General features: G+C 41.3%; 1 protein-coding gene across 3 annotated transcripts in view; it reads left to right on the top strand.

Annotated features, from left to right (window-relative positions):
• Nucleotides 1-20639, top strand: part of SLC25A14 (solute carrier family 25 member 14) — a 43558-nt gene that overhangs the window by 8157 nt on the left and 14762 nt on the right. For all 3 annotated transcript variants that reach the window (XM_062183165.1, XM_062183164.1, XM_062183163.1), the window contains exons 5-7: nucleotides 5375-5469; nucleotides 6746-6831; nucleotides 16660-16755. In XM_062183165.1, the coding sequence (XP_062039149.1) occupies nucleotides 5375-5469; nucleotides 6746-6831; nucleotides 16660-16755 (277 nt within the window). The remainder of the gene's footprint in view (nucleotides 1-5374; nucleotides 5470-6745; nucleotides 6832-16659; nucleotides 16756-20639) is intronic.

The following is a 20639-nucleotide window of genomic DNA, read 5'->3' as shown; positions in this document are numbered from 1 at the left end:
ATCTCTCTCTGTCCTTTCCTCTTTCTCTGTTGATCTGCCTTTCAAGAAGAAAAAAAAAAAAACAGAAAAAAGAAGCCAGGCAGCTCAGCTGTCTGATAGTTTGTGCTCTTCATAATCACCCTTTCAACTTGTAATTATATATTGAAATGCCAGTTTATATTTTTTCTTTAGATACATATTATTCTGGCAGCTTAAACAGAAAATATGAAATGAGAGAGAGGGAAACCCATTTTAGGGGGACCAACTTTTGATTAACCATTTGTGGTTTATTTTCCAATTTATAGTTTATCTCCTGTTAATTCGCTAGGTCACTTCTGTGTCTGGGTTACCAGTTGATTACACAGAGAATGGACATCGATATTATCACTAACTTATATTAGGCTTAATTTAAAAGATGACTAATTTTTGTGGGAGAAAATCAAGTAGTATATGTTGAAGCGAGTGATTCGTGGATCACCTTTTTACCCTGTTCTTTCATCATCACAGATAATCACAAGATACTCTTTTTCTGATAGCAAGAAATAAAATCAGAAATATGCATATTTTGTCTTCATTTTCAGTCCTAACCACTTGAGCTGCTACTGTCTATTTATATCTCCTAAAATATAGTTCTGCAATTTGGAAGAATCTCAAAGGAGGTATGAGTGAGAATGTCCCCAGTTTAAAAGCAGAACATAAATAGGGCAGAATCTTGGCTCTAGTACCTCCTTGTTGATAGGATTCAAGACGTATCTGCAACTGTTTGGAAGTAAGGGTTGATTTTTTTTAAAGATCTATTCATTTATTTGAAAGTCAGAGTTACACAGAGAGAGAAGGAGAGGCAGAGAGAGTGAGAGGTCTTCCATTCACTGATTTACTCCCCAATTGGCCGCAATGACTGGAGTTGCACTGATCCAAAGCCAGGAGCCAGGAGCCTCCCCTGGGTCTCCCACATGGGTGCAGGGGTCCAAGCACTTGGGCCATCTTGTACTGCTTTCCCAGGCTGTAGCAGAGAGCTGGATTGGAAGTGGAGCAACCGGGACTCAAACCAGCGCCCATATGGGATGCCGGCACAGCAGCTTTACCCACTATGCCACAGCGCCAGCCCCAGGGGTTGATTTTTTAAAAACAATCTCTGAGGTATATAATGGCATATAGTTCTTTTTATACATTACAGGGTTCAAGTTGCTAATATTTTCCTAATGATTTTTGCATATGTATTCATGAGAGAGATTGGCCTTTAATTTTCATTTTTTGTACTTTTTTTTTTTGTATCAGGGTAATACCAGCTAAAATGGATTCTATTTTCTGGAAGAGATTGTGTAAGATTAGTGTTAATTATTTAAAAATTAGGAAGAATTCCTAAGCAAAGTTATATAGGTTTGGAGATTTCTTTCTTTTTTTAAAAGATTGATTTATTTATTTGAAAGTCAGAGTTATAGAGACAGGGCACAGAGAGGGAGGGGGAGAGAGAGAGAGAGAGAAAATCTTTCATTCACTGGTTCACTCCCTAAGTGGCTACAGTGAGTAGGGATGCACCAGGCTGAGACCAGGAGCAGTAGCTTCATCTGGGTCTGCCATGGGGGTGGCAGGGCCCTAAACACTTGGGCCATCTTCTGCTGCTTTCTGAAGTGCATTAGCAGGGAGCTGGATTAGAATTGGAGCACCCAGGACACTAACCGGTGCCCATACAGGATATCCGCGTTACAGGTGGTGACTTTACCTGCTGTGCCACAATGCTGGTCCCTGAGATTTCTTATTTGGGAAATTTTATATATTTTATTTTATTTATTTGAATGGCAGAGCCAGATAGAGAGAGAGAGAGAGAGAGAGAGAGAGAGAATGAATGCATCTTCCATCTGCTGGTTCACTACCTGAATGCCTTCAAGAGCCAGGCTGAAGCCAGGAGCCTGGAACTCTATCTGGGTCTCCCACATGAGTGACAGAGAACCAAATACTTGGGTCATCATCAGCTGCCTTCCCAGTCACACTAGCAGAAAGCTGGATCAGAAGCAGAGGAGAGGCCAGCGCTGTGGCGCAGTGGGTTAAAGCCCTGGCTTGAAGTGTTGGCATCCCATATGGGTGCCGGTTCTAGTCCTGGCTGCTCCACTTCCAATCCAGCTCTCTGCTATGGCCTGAGATAGCAGTAGAGGATGGCCCAAGTCCTTGGGCCCCTGCACCTGCGTGGGAGACCTGGAAGAGGCTCCTGGCTTCTGGCTTCGGATTGGCATAGTGAGGCTCCAGCCATTGTGACCATCTGGGGATTGAGCTGGCAGATGGAGGACCTCTCTCTCTGTCTCTACCTCTCTCTGTGACTCTGTCTTTCAAATAAATCTTAAAAAAAAAAGAAGCAGAGGAACTGGGACTCAACTTGGCACTGTGATGAGTGTTGTGGGCATTGCAAGTTGCAGCTTAACCCACTGCACCACATGCCCGTCCCCTTATTTGGAAGTTTCTAATTATGAATTCGAATTCTTTAATGATTGTCTTAGTTTGGGCTGCTACAACAAAGTACCATGCACTAGGTGGCTTATAAAGAACAGCATTTTTTTTTTCTGGAGACTGAGTTCTGATGAAGGCCCTCTGCTGGGCTGCAGAATGCCCACTCCTTGTATTCTCACAAGGCAGGAAGAATGAGAGGGCTCTCTGGGATCCCTTGTACAAGAGTACTAATTCCGTTGCCTCAGCTTTCTGACCTAATTACCTTCCAAATGCCCTGCTTCCTAATGCCATCACATTGGAGGCTAGGATGTCACTGTGTGTATGACTTTTGGGGAGGATACAAACAGTCCAGTGCAATGATTATGAGACTTAAACAGATTGTTTTTTATCTTGGTTACGTTTTGGTAGTTTGTGGTTTTCAAGGGATTAGTCCATTTTCTAACTTGTTGAATTTAAGATAGTAAAGTTGTGGCCGGCGCTGTGGCTTAACAGGCTAATCCTCCACCTTGCGGCGCCGGCACACCAGGTTCTAGTCCTGGTCGGAGTGCCGGATTCTATCCCGGTTGCCCCTCTTCCAGGCCAGCTCTCTGCTATGGAAGGCAGTGGAGGATGGCCCAAGTCCTTGGGCCCTGCACCCGCATGGGAGACCAGGAGAAGCACCTGGCTCCTGGCTTCGGATCAGCACAATGCGCCGGCCGCAGTGGCCATTGGAGGGTGAACCAACGGCAAAAAGGAAGACCTTTCTCTCTGTCTCTCTCTCTCTCACTATCCACTCTGCCTGTCAAAAATTAAAAAAAAAAAAAGATCGAAAAGTTGTTTATGGTATTCCCTTTATTATCCTTTTAATGGATGCAGAATTTATTGTGCTATTCCCTGTTACCTTTTTTATGTTGGTGACTTATATCTTTTTATTTTTGTGAGTCTTACTAGGGGTTTTATCAGTTTTACTCATTTTTTTTCAAAGGGCCAACTTTTTGTTTCATCAATTTTTCTTTCTTTTCCCATTTTTAATTTCATTGATTTATGATCTTTGTCTTCCCTTTGCTTTCTTTGGATTTTTGATGGTTTTTTGTTTGCTTCTTTGTTTGTTTTGCTCTTCTTTAGTGTCTTGAGGTAGACACTTAGACCATTGCTTTGAGACTTTCTCATTTTCTTTTTAAAATTTTTATTTTGTTTATTTGAGAGACAGAGTGAGTAATCTCCCATCTGTTGATTCCCTCCCTAAATGCCTACATCAGCCAGGGATGGGCCAGGCTGAAGCTGGGGACCAGGCATTCAGTCTATCTCTCTCATGTAGGTGACAGGGATCCAAATACTTGAGCTGTCACCTGCTGCCCCCCAGCATGCACATTAGCACGGAGCTGGAGTTGGGAATAGAACTGGGAGTCAAAGCCAGGCACTCTGATGTGGATTGCCAGCATAGCAACAGTATCCTAATTACTCTGCCAAACACAGATCCCCACTGTTTTCTAATGTAAGCATTTTGTGCTGTAAATTTCCTTCAGATCTGCTTTAGCTATATCCTATATAATTTAGTAGGTTGGATTTATGTTTTTATCTAGGTCCATGTATTGAAAACCTTTCCTTTGAGACTTCTTCTGGCCAATGGGATTGTTGAGAATTATGTTGTTTATTTATTTGTTTTTAAATTTTTTTTATTTATTTGTTTGAAAGAGAGAGTTACAGACAGAGGGATAGACTGACAGAGAGGTCTTCCATCCACTGGTTCACTCCCTAAATGGCTGCAATGGCCAGAGCTGGGCCGATCTGAAGCCAGGAGCCAGGAGCTTATTCCGGGTCTCCCACACGGGTGTAGGGGCCCAAGCTCATGGGCCCAAACACATGGGCTATCTTCTGCTGCTTTCCCAGGCCATGGAGAGAACTGGATTGGAAGATGAGCAGCCAGGACTTGAACCGGAGCCCATATAGGATGTCAGTGCCGCAGGCAGAGGTTAGCCACTGTGCCACAGCGCCAGCCGCAAAAGTGTTTTAATTTCCAATTGTTTAAAGGACTTTCTTCAATTTCTAAAAGATTTATTTATTTGGTGCTGGCACCGTGGCATAACAGGTAAAGCTACCGCTTGCAGTGCTGGCATCCCATATGGACGCCAGTTCCTGTCCTGCTCTACTTTTGATCCAGCTCCCTGCTAGAGCATCCTGGGACGCAGCAGAGGATGACCCAAGTACATGGGCCCCTGCACCCATGTGGGAGACCAAGAGGAAGCTCCTGGCTCCTGGCTTTGGATCAGCCCCGCTCCAGCTGTTGCAGACATTTGGGGAATGAACCAGTAGATGGAAGATCTGTCTGTCTCTCCCCCCCCCCCTCTCTAACTCTGCCTTGCAAATAAGATTTATTTATTTATGTATTTATTTGAGAGGCAGAGCAACAGGAACCGAGGGAGAGGAAGAGAGAATGAATCAGTCTTCCATCCACTGCTTCACTCCCCCAAATGGCCTCAACAGCTAGGTCTGTGCCAGGACAAAACCAAGTGCCTGGAACTCTATCCTGGTCTCCCACATGGGTGGCAGGGGCCCTGATACTTGAGCCATCCTCCACTGTCTTCCTGGACACATCAGCAGTAAGTTGGATTGGAAGAGGCATAGCCAGGACTTGAACTGGCACTCTGATACGGGATGATAGCTCTGCAAGCCATGGCTTAACCACTGCACCACAATGCGAGCCCCAGCAGTTTCCTTATTGATTTCTAGTTTGATTCCATTGTGATCAGAGAACATGCTCTATGTGATTTCAAGTCTTTTAAATTTGTTGAGGTTGGTTTTACAAACTGTGCTGTCTTGGTGAGTGTTTCCTGGGTGCTTGAAAAAAACATCTTCTGTGTTATTGAGTGGAATGAGGGGAGTAATAGAAATGAGTGAGTGGGCTGTCTAGTTATGTGTAATCCTCAAATACATGTTGAGTATAATTAACTTTCTTTTCTCTTCTTTTTGAAAGAATCGCTCCTGCTTTACTAAGACAGGCATCATATGGCACCATTAAAATTGGGATTTACCAAAGCTTGAAGAGATTATTTGTAGAACGTTTAGAAGGTCAGTGTGCTTTCTTATGAGGTACTACTCAAAGGTATTATTGAAATAATGCTTAGTGAGAAGTGTACATCATGAGATGCCTGCAAGGACAAAGTGAGCTTGTACTGGTTTGGGATAAATCCTTGTAGACGTGATATATGGATTAGAGGGACCTGTTTTTAAATTTGTCCCTATCAAATAATAAAAAAGGCTTCTGGCCATCCTAGAAGAAACATGGAATGGTATTGTTTGGAAAATAAATGCTATTCTCATCAACAGAGGACTTCAACCTACAAGTCATTTTCTAGCTGCCAATTTTGATAAGCTTTTATTACATAAGATAATTTTAGGCTGTTAGAGTCTATATTATGATGTACCTATGGCCACCTTACCCACAGTCAGCATTATCATATGTCTCTTTATTTGCTGCTGCAACATTTCCAGCCTGATACTGTACTTAATGGTTATTTTACCACAGGCCTGGGGCTATTGGATGTTTGGGGACAGCTGAAGAGCCTTTCGGTTAGTAATGTCCTTTGAATCACTATATTATCCTAAATCAGCTTTTTCTGGAGCTTCTTCTTTGGGAATCATGGAGGATTCCCTTCTACTTCTTCCTAAAATAACTTCCTTTCATAAATTCTTTACTTGGGTTTACTTCCTTTTTATTTGTAGGCTCTTCATTGTGGGGGAGGAGTATGAAGATTGACTTTTCACTGCAGAACTCTATGCTCTGTGGTTTCTTTGTTTTTTATGTGTGTGTGTGTGTGGGGGTTAGTTCTAAATGGTTGCTTTTCCACATCTGACTACAGACACCTTCTGTAAATAAATAGAGGGTAGAAGAGATCTAAGACCAGTCAAAATTAATATTTAGATAAATTTTTCTGTTAAACATAGATTTGATCTTTTAACACTCAGTTCCTGAATCTTTAGTGGTGAAGATTATGCAGAAAAACATTTAAAAAGCATATTCTTTAAATGTTTGAAATGGTTGAAGGGAAAATACCATATTCTGAATTCAAGTGGGATATTGATAGCTATGTAGAAAAATAGAACATGTTCCAGTGTACGTTAGAGATAAGCACTTTTAAAGAAATAATGATTTATATTTTATAATTTTTATATATTTCAGTACTGATTTAGCATCTAGAAATTTTTTTTTATTTTTGGAAGCTTTGTAGTTTGTTTCTAAAGTCCTCTCTGACCAAGTTTCCTTTTCTCTGATAGCTCAGTATTCTATTTTAATAAGCTGGTGCCTAATATAAGCAGGCTCTTTTTCTTTTTTTCCTTTTTGCAGATGAAACTCTTCTAATTAATATGATCTGTGGAGTAGTGTCAGGAGTGATATCTTCCGCGATAGCCAATCCCACTGATGTGCTAAAGGTAAGAGAGGCGTATGCAGCGTGATTTGAAGAGAGCATGAGCTTTGAGTGAGATTTGGGTTCAGATTTCCAGTCCGTTGCTTGACAGCTGTAAAACCTTCAGAAGGTCACTGAATTGCTTTCAGTGTTGCTTAGTTTCTATAAAATGATGATAATATATTGCTTATCACATAGAGTTATTACAGGTCAGAGACAGTATGTGTAAACTGCCTAGCATTGTCCTTGGTAGTAGTTGCTCAATAAATAGTAGTCAATTTATTATGATAGACTTTAATTTGTTGGTCTTCAAACCAGGGTGTGTAAGCATCTATGGGATCTTTCCAAGGACTTTGCCATTTTAAGAGAATCAACTTCCAAATCTCTTACTTTCACTTGTATTCTTTCCTAAAGCTAATCTGAGAATGAATATGTGTTTATAATATCCGTTTCCCACTTTACAAAAGAAAGGCATATCCCAACCCATTCCAAATCTTGGTATGGTATGTTGACCTAAGGTATAACCTGGCATATCAAACAAACAGGTAAATCAACATACAGTTTTCAGGCAAGCTTCCTTTAATAATTAGTTGGAGTACCTTAAATCTCTCCAGCCTCTGTCTTTCCCTGTATTAGCCATAATTTCTCTTAAGGGTGAGATTGGGCTTTTTTTAAAAAAAAACCCTGTATTTTGGATATTCTGAGTTCAGAACCAGAACATTATAGGTTAGTCATGCTGATTTGTTAAGAATAGAATTGGATTTCTTTAAGTTTTTTTAAGATTTATTTTATTTATTTGAAAGAGCCACAGAGAGTGATAGAGACAGAGAGAGAGGTCTTTCATCCACTGGCTCACTGCCCAAAAGGCCGTGGTGGCCAGAGCTGAGCTAATCCAAAGCCAGGAGCCAGGAGCTTATTCCAGGTTTCCTACGTAGGTTCAGGGGCCCAAGGACTTGAGACTTCCTCTGCTGCTTTCCCAGGTACATTAGCAGGGAGTTGGATTGGAAGTGGAGCAGCTGGGACTCGAACCACTGCTCATAAGGGATGCCAGTGCTGCAGGCCAGGCCTTTAACCTGCTGTGCCACAGTGTCGGCCCCAGATTTCTTTAAGATATTATCAATTCACAGAATGAAATATTTATTATAGTATCAATCTTCCACTCACTTTATTTCATAAAATGGTAAATTTATTAACTTTATGATTAATTAAAAGCACTAAATATGTGATTAAAGTATGTGAAAGAATTCCAAGCTTTTAAAGATTATTTTATAGGGCCGGTGCTGTGGCTTAGCAAGGTAAAGCCACCGTCTGCAGTGCCAGAATCCCATAAGGGTGCCAGTTTGAGTCCCGGCTGCTCCACTTCCAATCCAGCTCCCTGCTATGGCCTGGGAAAGCAGCAGAGGATGGCCATACTCCGTGGGCCCCTGCACCTGCATGGGAGACCCAGACAAAACTCTAGGCTCCTGGCTTTGGATAGGTCCAGCTCCGGCCATTGTGTTGAAGCCATCTGGGGAATGAACCAGCAGATGGAAGACCTCTGTCTGTCTCTCTGCTTCTGCCTCTGTAACTCTGCCTTTCAAATAAATAGATAAATCTTTTTAAAAAATTATTTTATGGTGAATATGACAAAGAGAGTAAGAGGATGCATGCTTTATTTGAACTGGTGAAACCACAAGTGGCTAAGTTAATGAAGAAGAGATCAATTATAATTCACAGAGTTTTGAGAACTGAGTGACTTGAAAAAAATGACCATGAAGGCAACCACTGGTGGTTGATGGAGACAGAGAAAAGATATGAAATAATCTTTCTGGACTACAGTGAGAGTAATTTTACTACAGAATTTTTATATCACTTTAGATTTACTGAACAATTATTTATGACAAGAATTGACTGTATATTAAGACTATAGAATATTTGCAGTATAATTACACTTGTTAGAAAGTGCTTTTCAGCTGGCGCCCGCAGCTCAATAGGCTAATCCTCCACCTGCGGCGCCAGCACACTGGGTTCTAGTCCCGGTCGGGGCGCCGGATTCTGTCCCGGTTGCTCCTCTTCCAGTCCAGCTCTCTGCTGTGGCCTGGGCGTGCAGTGGAGGATGGCCCAAGTTCTTGGGCCCTGCTCCCGCGTGGGAGACCAGGAGAAGCACCTGGCTCCTGGCTTCGGATCAGCGTGGTGCGCCAGCCACAACGCTCCGGCCGCAGTGGCCATTGGGGGGTGAACCAACGGAAAAGGAAGACCTTTCTCTCTCTCGCTCTCGCTCTCTCTCTCTCACTGTCCACTCTGCCTGTCAAACAAACAAACAAACAAAAAACCAAAAAACCAAAACGCTTCTATCTCCTGTCCACAGAAGTTTTTTTTAAAAAAGTGCTTTTCAAGACTAATAATACTTAACTCCCTGAGGCTTCCTTTCTTATCCATCATGATTCTAGGCTTAATCACCTTTATGATTCACTTTCGTTTCCTGTCCTTCTGACCTGTCCAACAAAATTATAACCCTTGAGCAATGCTATAATCTACCTTCTCCTTTCTTATACCTCTGTGAGACTGAAGGTACGGGGGTGGGGAAAGCCACGATCTTAGCCTTTGGCCAGGCCAATATGATTTATAAGCACAATTGGACTGTTCACTCCTTTCACTTATCCTTGAACAGCTCTTTCTCCTATCTTCAAAGATATTTTAAACTATCAAGCTTTCATTTTAGCTCCTTACTTCTATTGATCTCAGCAGACAACCCCTACTTCCTGTGGCTTTGCCTTCTACCTCTCAACTTCCTGTCCTTTCTACCCTTCAACTATAAACTTGTTTAACACATATGCTCATCCTTACTGTGCTGTGGTGGTTCTTTAAGTGGTATTCTCCAGGCTAGCAGTATCAGCATCACCAGGGAGCTTGTTAGAAATGTAAATTCCCTGGCCCTACCCTACTGCACCAGAAAGGGTAGGGTAGGGCTCAACAGTCCATGGCTTTGATCTGCTCTTATTTACTCTGATTTCATCTGGGGCTTCTTTTGTCCCCTTTCTCTTTTCTCTTTAGCTTCTTCCTTTGTACTGGTTACCTCCCCTCAAGGTATAAATATGTTCAAGTCTATTTAAAACACTTTTGCTAAATATGTTCAAGTTTGACTATCTTAAAATATTTTTTCTTGACCTTCACCTTCTCAAAACATCACTGTCTTTTCTTCTTATCCATATTTCACAAAATAACCCTCACCTTCCTTTTTTTTTCATAACTTGCTGTAATCACTGCTGCTACTTGGTTGAAACTACTCTCCCCATAGTCCACCTTATTCAATCCAGTGGACATTTTAGTTCTCATCTCACTTAACCTATTTTGAATAATCCCTCCTTACTTGAATTTCTCCTTTTCTTTTGACACCAAAATATTTAACTTCTTCTAGTTTTCAAACTCCTTTGTTTTGTTTGCAGGCTGCTGCTTTTATTTTTGCACATACCACACATGTTTCTCTTTTCCTACTTACAGTTCTATCTTTAGTCCTTTTCTCTTCTATAATCTCTCTCTGGTTGGCCTTTTTCATTCTTTTGACTTGAGCTCTCAGCACCTCAGTAAGGGTATAGTGGAAGTTGGTGTAACAAGAAATTTAAATATACAGCCTCAAACAAGATACAAGTTTATTTCTCCCCTAGGTAATAGTCAGAGGAGAGCAGTTTTTGCTAGTGCAGTCATCCAGAACCTGGGTTCCTTTAATTGTGTTACATTGGGAAATCCTAGGGAAAGAGTTGGCAAGCTGCTGTATTGGGACACTATCACCCCATTTGTTTATGTATTGTTTATGGTTGCTGTTCTGCTTCTATGGCAGAACTGGGTAGTTGTGACAGAGGCCATCAGCCCTGTAAAGTCCAATATATTTACTATCTGGCCTTTTATAGAAAAAAAGGCTGAACCCTGTCCTGTGATATTGGTTTTTTTAAAAAAGATTTATTTATTTATTTGGAAGTCAGAGTTACACAGAGAGAGAAGGAGAGGCAGAGACAGAGAGAGGACTTCCACCCACTGACTCACTCCCCAATTGGCTGCAATGGCTGGAGCTGTGCTGATCCAAAGCCAGGAGCCAGGAACTTCTTCCAGGTCTCCCACATGGGTGCAGGGGCCCAAAGACTTGGGCCATCTTCTACTGCTTTCCCGGGTCATAGCAGAGAGCTGCATCAGAAGTAGAGCTGCGGGGACTCTAACTGGCGCCCATACGGGATGCTGGCACTGCAGGCAGTGGCTTTACCTGCTGTGCCACAGCGCCGGCCCCCGTTGTGATATTGTTTTAATCTGCATAGTTGGAGTCAGGTCACCATCACACCTGCATTACAGTCCATATGAGGACAGAGTATAGGAACACAGTTTCCTTTTGTTTTGTTAAAAGTAAAATGGTAGAGTCAGGCAAAATTTAAGTTTGTTGCCATACAGTAAGAGAAAGTACATATAATGATCCAAGAGACTTTAAACCAAGTGGTAAGAAGCTCAGCTTATAGCAGTTATAGCATAGTTCATAAAGTACAGGGAAAATGTCTTGACCTTTTGGTGATGGGCTGTTATATGTTATTCTTTTAAAGCAACAGAGCTTTTTTTAAATTAATTTATTTTTTAAGGAATACAAATTTCATATGTACAACTTTTAAGATTCATTTTCAATTAACTTTGTATACAGAAGACCAACTCTGTACTAAGTAAATATTTCAACAATTTGCATACACATGTGTGTGTGCATGCACACACACACAAACTCTTTGAAAACAAGTATCATAGTTAAATCTCATAATACAACTCATTGAGGACAGAGGTCCTGCATGGGGAGTTAGTGCACAGTGACTCCTGTTGTTAATTTAACAATTAACACTCTTATGTATGATGTCAGTGACCACCCAAGGCTGTTGACATGAGCTGCCTAGGCTATGGAAGCCTTTTAAATCCACAAACTCTGTCAGTATTTAGAAAAGGCCACACACAAAGTGGAAGTTCTCACCTCCCTTTAGAGAAAAGTACATCCCTCTTTGATGGCCACTTCTTTCCATTGGGATCTCACTCACAGAGAGCCTTCATGTAGAATATTTATTTTGCCACAGTGTTTTGGCTTTCCATGCCTGAAATGCTCTCACAGGCTTTTCAGCCAGACCAGGAAGCCTTAAGGGCTGATTCTGAGGTCAGAGTATTACTCAAAGCAATTGTCATTCTATGAGTCTGCTGTGTGGGCTACTTCCCGTGTTGGAACATTCTCCTTTTTAATTCTATCTGCTATAATTACCCCACACTTGATCCTATTTATATGGTCATTTTAACATTTAATCCTATCTATATGTTCACATTAACACTTAATATGATTACTTTAACACTTAAAATGACATTTATATCACACAGCTTAATAGAATTTGGGGTCTCATGACAAGTTTTTAAACTGTACCATTAGAAGTTAGTCCTTAGGAATGTATGCAGAACTGTACAGCTTTACAGTTACAAACTGTCTCCTCCCTCTTATTCCCACTCTTATTTCTTACTGAGATCCATCCTCAATTGACTTTATACACATATGATTAACTCTATGTTAGGTAAAGAGTTCAACAAATAGTATGAAGAGAAAAAAATGAAAAAAATAAAATGTTCCTTGACAGTCAAGACAAGGGCTGCTCAAATCATCCTTTCTCAAAGTGTCAGTTTCACTTCTGCAGATTTCATTTTAGGTGCTCTATTCATTCTTGCAGATCAGGGAGAACATATGGTGTTTGTCCCTTTGGGACTGGCTTATTTCACTAAGTATGGTGTTTTCCAGATTCATCCATTTTGTTGTAAATGACCAGATTTCATTTTTTACTGCTGTGTAGTATTCCATCGTGTACATATCCCATAATTTCTTTATCCAGTCTTCTGTTGACAGGCATTTAGGTTAGTTCCATGTCTTAGCTATTGTGAATTGAGCTGCAATAAACATGGAGGTGCAGATAGCTCTTTTGTTTACTGATTTCATTTCCCTTGGGTAAATTCCCAGGAGTGGGATGGCTGGGTCATATGGTAGGTCTATATTCAGAATTTTGAGGTATGTCCATACTGTCCTCCATAATGGCTTTACTAGTTTACATTCCCACCAGTATTTAGGGTACCTTTTCTCCCACATCCTCACCAGCATTTGTTGTTTGTTGATTTCTGTATGAAAGCCATTCTAACTGGAGTGAGGTGAAACCTCATTGTGGTGTAGATTTGCATTTACCTGATGGCTTGTGATCCTGAGCATTTTTCATTGGTCTGTTGGCCATTTGGATTTTCTCTTTTGAAAAATATCTGTTTAAGTTCTTGGCCCATCTCTTAACTGGGTGTTTGTTTTGTTGTTGTGGAGTTTCTTGATCTCTTTGTAGATTCTGGTTATTAATCCTTTATCAGTTGCATAGGGCAAACAGAACTTTTTAAACAGATTTTTTTATAGTTGCTTGGTTTTTTTCACTGAATCATACAAAGATGTAAAGCTTATATAGTGTGTTTATGATTACAGGTAGCATTTTGGGGACATCGGATAATTTATGTTTTTGTTGTGTGGTTATGGGAAGTTGGCCTTGGGGTATAGCTCAACTGTAGCCTCCACTTTTATCTTTAACGGTTTCAACCTTTAAATATGTAGTTTTTAAAAAAGATTTATTTTATTTATTTGAAAGACAGAGTTACAGAGAGAGGTAGAGACAGAGAGTGAGGTATTTCATTTGTGGTTCACTCCCCAGATGACCACAATGGCTGGAGCTGTGCTGATCCAAAGCCAGGAGCAAGGAGCTTCTTCTGGGTCTCCCATGTGGGTGCAGGGGCCCAAAGACTTGGGCCATCTTCTACTGCTTTCCCAGGCTATAGCAGAGAGCTGGATTGGAAGAGGAGCAGCTGGGACTAGAACCTGCGCCCATATGGGATGCTGCGCTTCAGGCCAGGGCGTTAACTTGCAGGCCAGGGCGTTAACCTGCTGTGCCACAGCGCTGGCCCCTAAAAATGTAGTTTTCTTTAAAAAAAAAAAAAAGTCTATGAGGCTGGTATTATGGTGAAGGGAGTTGAATTGATGCCTGTGACGTTTGGCATTCCGTAGCAGAACACTAGTTCTAGTCCCAGCTGCTCTACTTCCAATCCAGCTACCTGCTAATGTCCCATGTGGGAGACCAGATGGAATTCTGGGCTCCTGGCTTTGGCCTGCCCCAGCCCTGGCTGTTGCAGCCATTTGAAAAATGAATCAGCAGATGGAAGCATCTTTCTCTCTCTCACTTTGCCTTTCAAGTAAATAAATCTTTATTTTTTAAAAAGATTTATTTATTTATTTATTTAAAAGTTAGAGTTACACAGAGAGAAGAGAGGCAGAGAGAGAGAGAGAGAGAGAGAGAGAGAGAGGTCTTCCATCCGATGGTCCACTCCCCAGTTGGCTGCAACGCCTGGAGCTGAGCCGATCCGAAGCCAGGAGCCAGGAGCCAGGAGCCTCCTTCGGGTCTCCCACATGGGTGCAGGGACCCAAGGACCTGGGCCATCTTCCACTGCCTTCCCAGGCCACAGAAGAGAGCTGGATGGGAAGTGGAGCAGCCAGGTCTTAAACCCGCACCCATATGGAATGCCAGCACTCCAGGCCAGGGCATTAACCCACTGTACCACAGCAGCGGCCCCAACAAATAAATAAATCTTTTAAAAGTTTATTTCTTCCTTTTTATGTATTTGAATGGGAGAAAGAGAAATTGATCTTCCTTCAACTGGTTCACTCCCCAAATGCCCATAACAGCCATGATTGTCCTAGGCAAAATCCAAGAGCCAGAAACTTAACTCACATCTTAAACTTTGGAGGTGGAGACCCAAGTACTAGAGCCATTACCTCCTTATTTCCAAAGAGTACATTAGCTGGAAGCTGGATTGGAAGCAGAGGTGGGATTGAATCCCAGGGTCTCTGATACAGAATGTGGGCTTCCCAAGAGGCTGCATAATCCTTTTACCACAATGCCTGGCCCCAAATGTGGTGTTTGATCAGCGATTTCAAATGTAACACAAAAATATATAATGGTATAGTATGATGAATATCTTTGCACATATATCCTAGATTCAATAACTAAGGTTTGCTATACCTGCTTCATTATTCCTTCTTTTCTGAATTATATTAAAGCATGTCCCAGTCATTGTCATTTAACACTCCCCCTCATACCCCATACTTTGGTATGGGTCTCATAAAAGGAATGCTTTCTTTTTTAAATTTTATTTATTTGATAGGTAGAGTTATAGACAGTGAGAAAGACAGAGAGACAGAGAGAAAGATCTTCCTTCCATTGGTTCACTCCCCAAATGGCCGCTATGGCCGGCGCTGCGCCAATCCAAAGCCAGGAGCCAGGTGCTTCCTCCTGGTCTCCCATGCAGGTGCAGGGGCCCAAGCACTTGGGCCATCCTTCACTGCCCTCCCGGGCCACAGCAGAGAGCTGGACAGGAAGAGAAGCAACCAGGACTAGAACCCAGTGCCCATATGGGATGCTGGCGCCGCAGGCGGAGGATTAACCACGTGAACCACGGCGCCAGCCCCTTTTTTCCTTTTACAAATTTTGTACGCAATACAAGTTCAATATAAAGAAAAAAATAGAAGGGAGAGAAAGTATGAGGAAAAATGCTCACTTGTAGCTTCACCACTCAGACATAAACTACTGTTGATATTTGGGTGTGTATGTTCATCTAGTCTCTTTGATGTGCTTATGGAGGTTTTAACTTTTATGGGTTTTTTTTTTTTTTAAGTTTACTTGAGAGGCTGAGAGAGAGAAAGAGAGCAAGTGCATGAGAGAGAGATGCCCCATCTAGTGGTTTACTCTCTAAATGTCTACCATGGCTGTGGCTGGGCCAGGCAAAGCTAGGAGCTAGAGTCTCAATCTAGGTCCACCACAAGTATGACCGAGACTCATCTACTTGAGCCTTCACTGCTGCTTACCAGGGTGTACATTAACAGAAAGCTGGACCTGCTAAGACCTGAACTCAGGCACTCTGATATGGGATGGAGGTGTCCCAAGAGGTGTCTGAGTTGCTAGACCAAATACCTGTCCCCAAATTTACTTGTTTTCAATAAAAATCATGTACTACTTTGCAATTTAGCAATTTTGGACATTTTCCAGTCATTAAAATATTATTTTACAACAAACTTTATGCCTCCATGGTATCCCATTAAATGGATTTGTCATAATTTAAATTTGTAAACAATCCATTGTTGTTTTTGGGCATTTAGATTTTTAAAAAGTGAATTATTTTCTTTTTTTGAAGAAGATTTTATTTATTTGAAAGACTGAGTTACTGACAGAGAGAGAGAGAGAGAGAGAGAGAGAGAGAGAGAGAGAGAAAGAAATCTTCCACTCACTGGCTTATTCCCCAAATGGCCACAATATCTGGTGCTGGGCCAGGCCAAAGCCAGTAGCCTGGAACTCCATCTGGATCTCCTGTGTGGGTGGCAGGAGCCCAAGCACTTGAACCATCTTCTGCTGCTTTCCCAGGTGCATTAGCAGGGTGCCAGATCAGAAGTGGATCAGCTGGAAATTGGTGCATATGGGATGCCAACGTTGCAGACAGCAACTTAACCTGCTGTACTACAATGGCAGCTCCAAGTGAATTATTTTCTACTGCTGAATACTTGTTTTTACTTTTCCCTAAATTTTCTTCCAATACCAGAAATAATGGACTTAGTATGGAGAATGTGATGCTGATAAAAATCATATTTATGAAATATACTTTGACAGAAACTACATTCTCTCTATATAGTTTAATTAATTTTATCATAATAGCAGAAATATTTGTGATAGTTCCCAAATACTGTTTTCTTAATTATAAATGAGTAAGACATCTTATTTTGATTCTCTCTCAAAAAATGTTTTTATTTTAGATCCGAATGCAGGCTCAAGGAAGCTTGTTCCAAGGGAGCATGATTGGCAGTTTCATTGACATATACCAACAAGAAGGCACTAGGGGTCTGTGGAGGGTGAGTACTCTTTTTTTGTTGTTGTCCTATACTCTCAGTTCCTAGAATTTGCAAAGAATATATTTTATGTAAAGCCACAAAATTGTGAAGTATAATCCACAAAATAAGATAATATACTCCTCATCACCGTGAAAGGACCCGCACCTGCCAGTGATTTTTATTTCTGCATGATGTATAAGTCAGGAAAGTTGTTATGTTATTTGAGATAGCCATTTTGATTTGTTCAAATTCACAGTAAATGTAGTTCTTCAAGGTATTTTTTGTCAGTTTTGTACTAATATAGTAATATGTGTCTGTGGTAGTTTCAGTAATGCTTATATTCAAAAGTTGTTACATAACTTTTTTAATTTATAAAAAGTAAATTATGCACTATAAAATATTTGATATAAAAAATGGAAAAGAAAAAAATTGAGCAGTCTTACTATCTAGAGATAATCACTTTAAAAAAAAAGATTTATGGCCGGCGCCGTGGCTCAACAGGCTAATCCTCCGCCTTGCGGCGCCGGCACACCGGGTTCTAGTCCCGGTCGGGGCACCGATCCTGTCCCGGTTGCCCCTCTTCCAGGCCAGCTCTCTGCTGTGGCCAGGGAGTGCAGTGGAGGATGGCCCAAGTGTTTGGGCTCTGCACCCCAGGGGAGACCAGGAGAAGCACCTGGCTCCTGCCATCGGAACAGCGCGGTGCGCCGGCCGCAGCGCGCTACCGCGGCGGCCATTGGAGGGTGAACCAACGGCAAAAGGAAGACCTTTCTCTCTGTCTCTCTCTCTCACTGTCCACTCTGCCTGTCAAAAATAAAAAATAAAAAAAAAAAAAAAAGATTTATTTTAGGAGCCAGTGCTATGGCGTAGTGGGTAAAGCCACCGCCTGTGGTGCTGACATCCCATATGGGCGCCGGTTGGAGTCCTGGCTGTTCCACTTCCAATCCAGCTTTCTGCTATGGCCTGGGAAATCATTGGAGGGTGGCCCACATGGGAGATCTGGAAGAAGCTCCTGGCTCCTGGCTTCGGATCGGATCGGCACAGCTCTGGTGGTTGTGGCCATCTGGGGAGTGAGCCAGCAGATGGAATAATACCTCTCTCTCTCTCTCTCTCCCTCTGCTTCTCTGTAACTCTGCCTTTCAAATAAATATGAATCTTTAAAAATTTTATTTATTTATTTGAAAGGCAGAAATACAGAGAGAGAAGAGGAGGGAGAGAGAGAGAGAAAGAAAGAGAGAGAGAGAGAAAGAGAGAGAGAGAGAAAGAAAGAAAGAAAGAGATCTTCCATCTGCTTGTTCACTCCCCAGGTGGCTGCAATGTCCAGGGCTGGGCCAGATTGAAGCCAGGGACCAAGAACTTCTTTCATGTCTCCCATGAGGGTGCAGGGGCCAAAGTACTTGGGTCATCTTCAACTGCTTTCCCAGGTCATTAGTGGGGAGCTGGATTGGAAGTGGAGCAGCTAGAACTTGAATTGGCACCAATATGGGATGCCGGTACTGCAAGTGGAGCTTAACCTTCTATACCACTGCGCTGGCCCGAAGATAATCATTTTTAGCACTTGTCATACAAAAGGGCTTTAGAAAATTTATGGAAAATGAATATTATGAAAGAAAACTATGCATAGGTTTCATTTTTATAGTGTCAAACTTAATTCCATATTTTCATAAACTTTTTAAAATATGTTATTTCATTTGCGGGTGCAGGGGCCCAAGAGCCTGGGCCATCTTCTACTGCCTTCCCAGGCCATAGCAGAGAGCTGGATCTGAAGAGGAGCAGCCAGGTCTCAAACTGGCGCCCATATGGGATGCCAGAGCTTCAGGCCAGGGCGTTAACCCGCTGCACCACAGCGCCTGCCCCTGCTGTAACTTTTAAATTCTGTTGTAATCACTGAATATTGTGATATTAAATACGACACTAAATAGAATATGCAGTGGAGTGGAATGTGAGATCCATTAATACACTTTTAAATTAAAATGAGAGTTTTGCTATTTTTTTCTTTAAAGCTTTCCACGACTTTTTATTGTAAAAAATTACAAGCACAAGTGTTCGGAGAATAGAGCTATAAAAATTACAAACCTGTGGGTTTGATTAAAGAGCTATTACAGTTTGACCATATTTGCTTTATCTGTCTATTTGTATAGATGCACATACAGTTTTTTTGTTAAACTGTATGAAAGTAGTTGTAGGCATAATCATAATATTCTAAATACTTTATTATGCATCTCCTAGAAATAAGGACATTCTCTTAGATAATAACAATACCATTATCACATCTAAGAAAATTAACAAGTCATGGGGCCTCTGCTATGGTGCAGGGGTTAAGCGTCTTATATTGGAACACTGGTACAAGTCTGGGCTGCTCCACTTCTGATCCAGCTCCTTGTTAATGCATCTGGGAAAACAGCAGAAGATGGCCAAACATTTAGGCCCATGACTGCACGTTGGAGCTCTGGGCCCCTGGCTTTGTCCTGGTCCAGATCTGACTGTTGTGGTCATTTGGGGAGTGAACCACTGGATGAAACATCTTTTCTCTCTCTGTCACTCCATCTTTCTCTGTCACTCTGGCTTTTAAATAAATAAAATAAAGCTTTAAAAAAAATAGAAAAAAATTACCAAGTCAATAATATATAATATCCAGTTCATATTAAAATTTCCTCTATTGATGAGGCCATGGTAGTTTTATTATAGAATATTTCTTTGTGATGTTTAACTTATTCCTTTTCCCCCTGTATTTGCTATAAACTAAAAGTTGGATCCTTTTGCTTGATCATATTCATGTTAAATGTTTTTGGTCCAAGTGCCTAGGTGATGCTGTGTGTTTCATATTTCTTTTTAAAATTTATTTATTTGAAAGGCTAAGTGACAGAGAGAGGTTGGGAGACAGAGAGAAATAGATCTTCCATCTACTGGTTCACTCCCCAAATGGCTGCAACAGCCTGGGCTGGGTCAGGCCAAAGCCAGGATCCTGGAACCCATTCCAGGTTTCCAATGTTAGTGCAGGGGCCCAAGCACTTGGCCCAGCCTCTACTGCTTTCCCAGGCAGATTCGCAGGGTGCTTGATCAGGAGCGGACTAGCTGGGACTCAAATTGTCACTCTGATATGGGATACTGGCATCTCAAGCAGTGGCTTAACCTGTTCTTGAGAACCTGCTGCACCATAATACTGACCTCTATTTCATATTTCATCACAGCAAGAGGTATATAATTTTATTTGTCTCATAATTAGTGGGCCAATTTTTATTCATAAGACCATGTCCAACAGATCTTGACGTTGTAAAAGATAAGTTTTTTCCCCCTTTGCAGTTAGCAAATAATCTGTGGGGTGATATTCTTAGCAATATATATGTATCCTAATACCTAATAACCTTTCATCTAGTGATATTAACATCCATTAGTGATGTTTGAAGTTTGCTTTTTGATAACAGTTGGGCATGCTTTCTTGATTAATGTAATTTAAAGCCAGAAATGGAACTAACTAGAACTTTTTCACAAACTAATGCCAAGAGACACAAACAGAGCAATAAATAAAATTGGAGTTTTTGTTAGGGGACCACAGCGACTTTATTTTTTTTTTATTATTATTTTATTAAACTTTTATTTAATGAATATAAATTTCCAAAGTATAGCTTATGGGTTACAATGGCTTCCCCCCTCCCATAACTTCCCTCCCGCCCGCAACCCTCCCCTTTCCCGCTCCCTTTCCCCTTCCATTCATGTAAAGATTCATTTTCAATTCTCTTTGTATACAGAAGATCAGTTTAGTATATATTAGGTAAAGATTTCAACATTTTGCCCATATAGCAACATAAAGTGAAAAAACTACCATTGGATTACTAATTATAGCATTAAATAGCAATGTACAGCACATTAAAGACAGAGATCCTACATAATTTTTTTTTTCAAATTAA

The sequence above is a fragment of the Lepus europaeus genome, chromosome X, assembly GCF_033115175.1.
Source record: "Lepus europaeus isolate LE1 chromosome X, mLepTim1.pri, whole genome shotgun sequence".
Lineage (NCBI taxonomy): Eukaryota > Metazoa > Chordata > Mammalia > Lagomorpha > Leporidae > Lepus > Lepus europaeus.
Note: the sequence above shows the minus strand (reverse complement) of the source record. Positions and strands in the feature narration are given on the sequence as shown.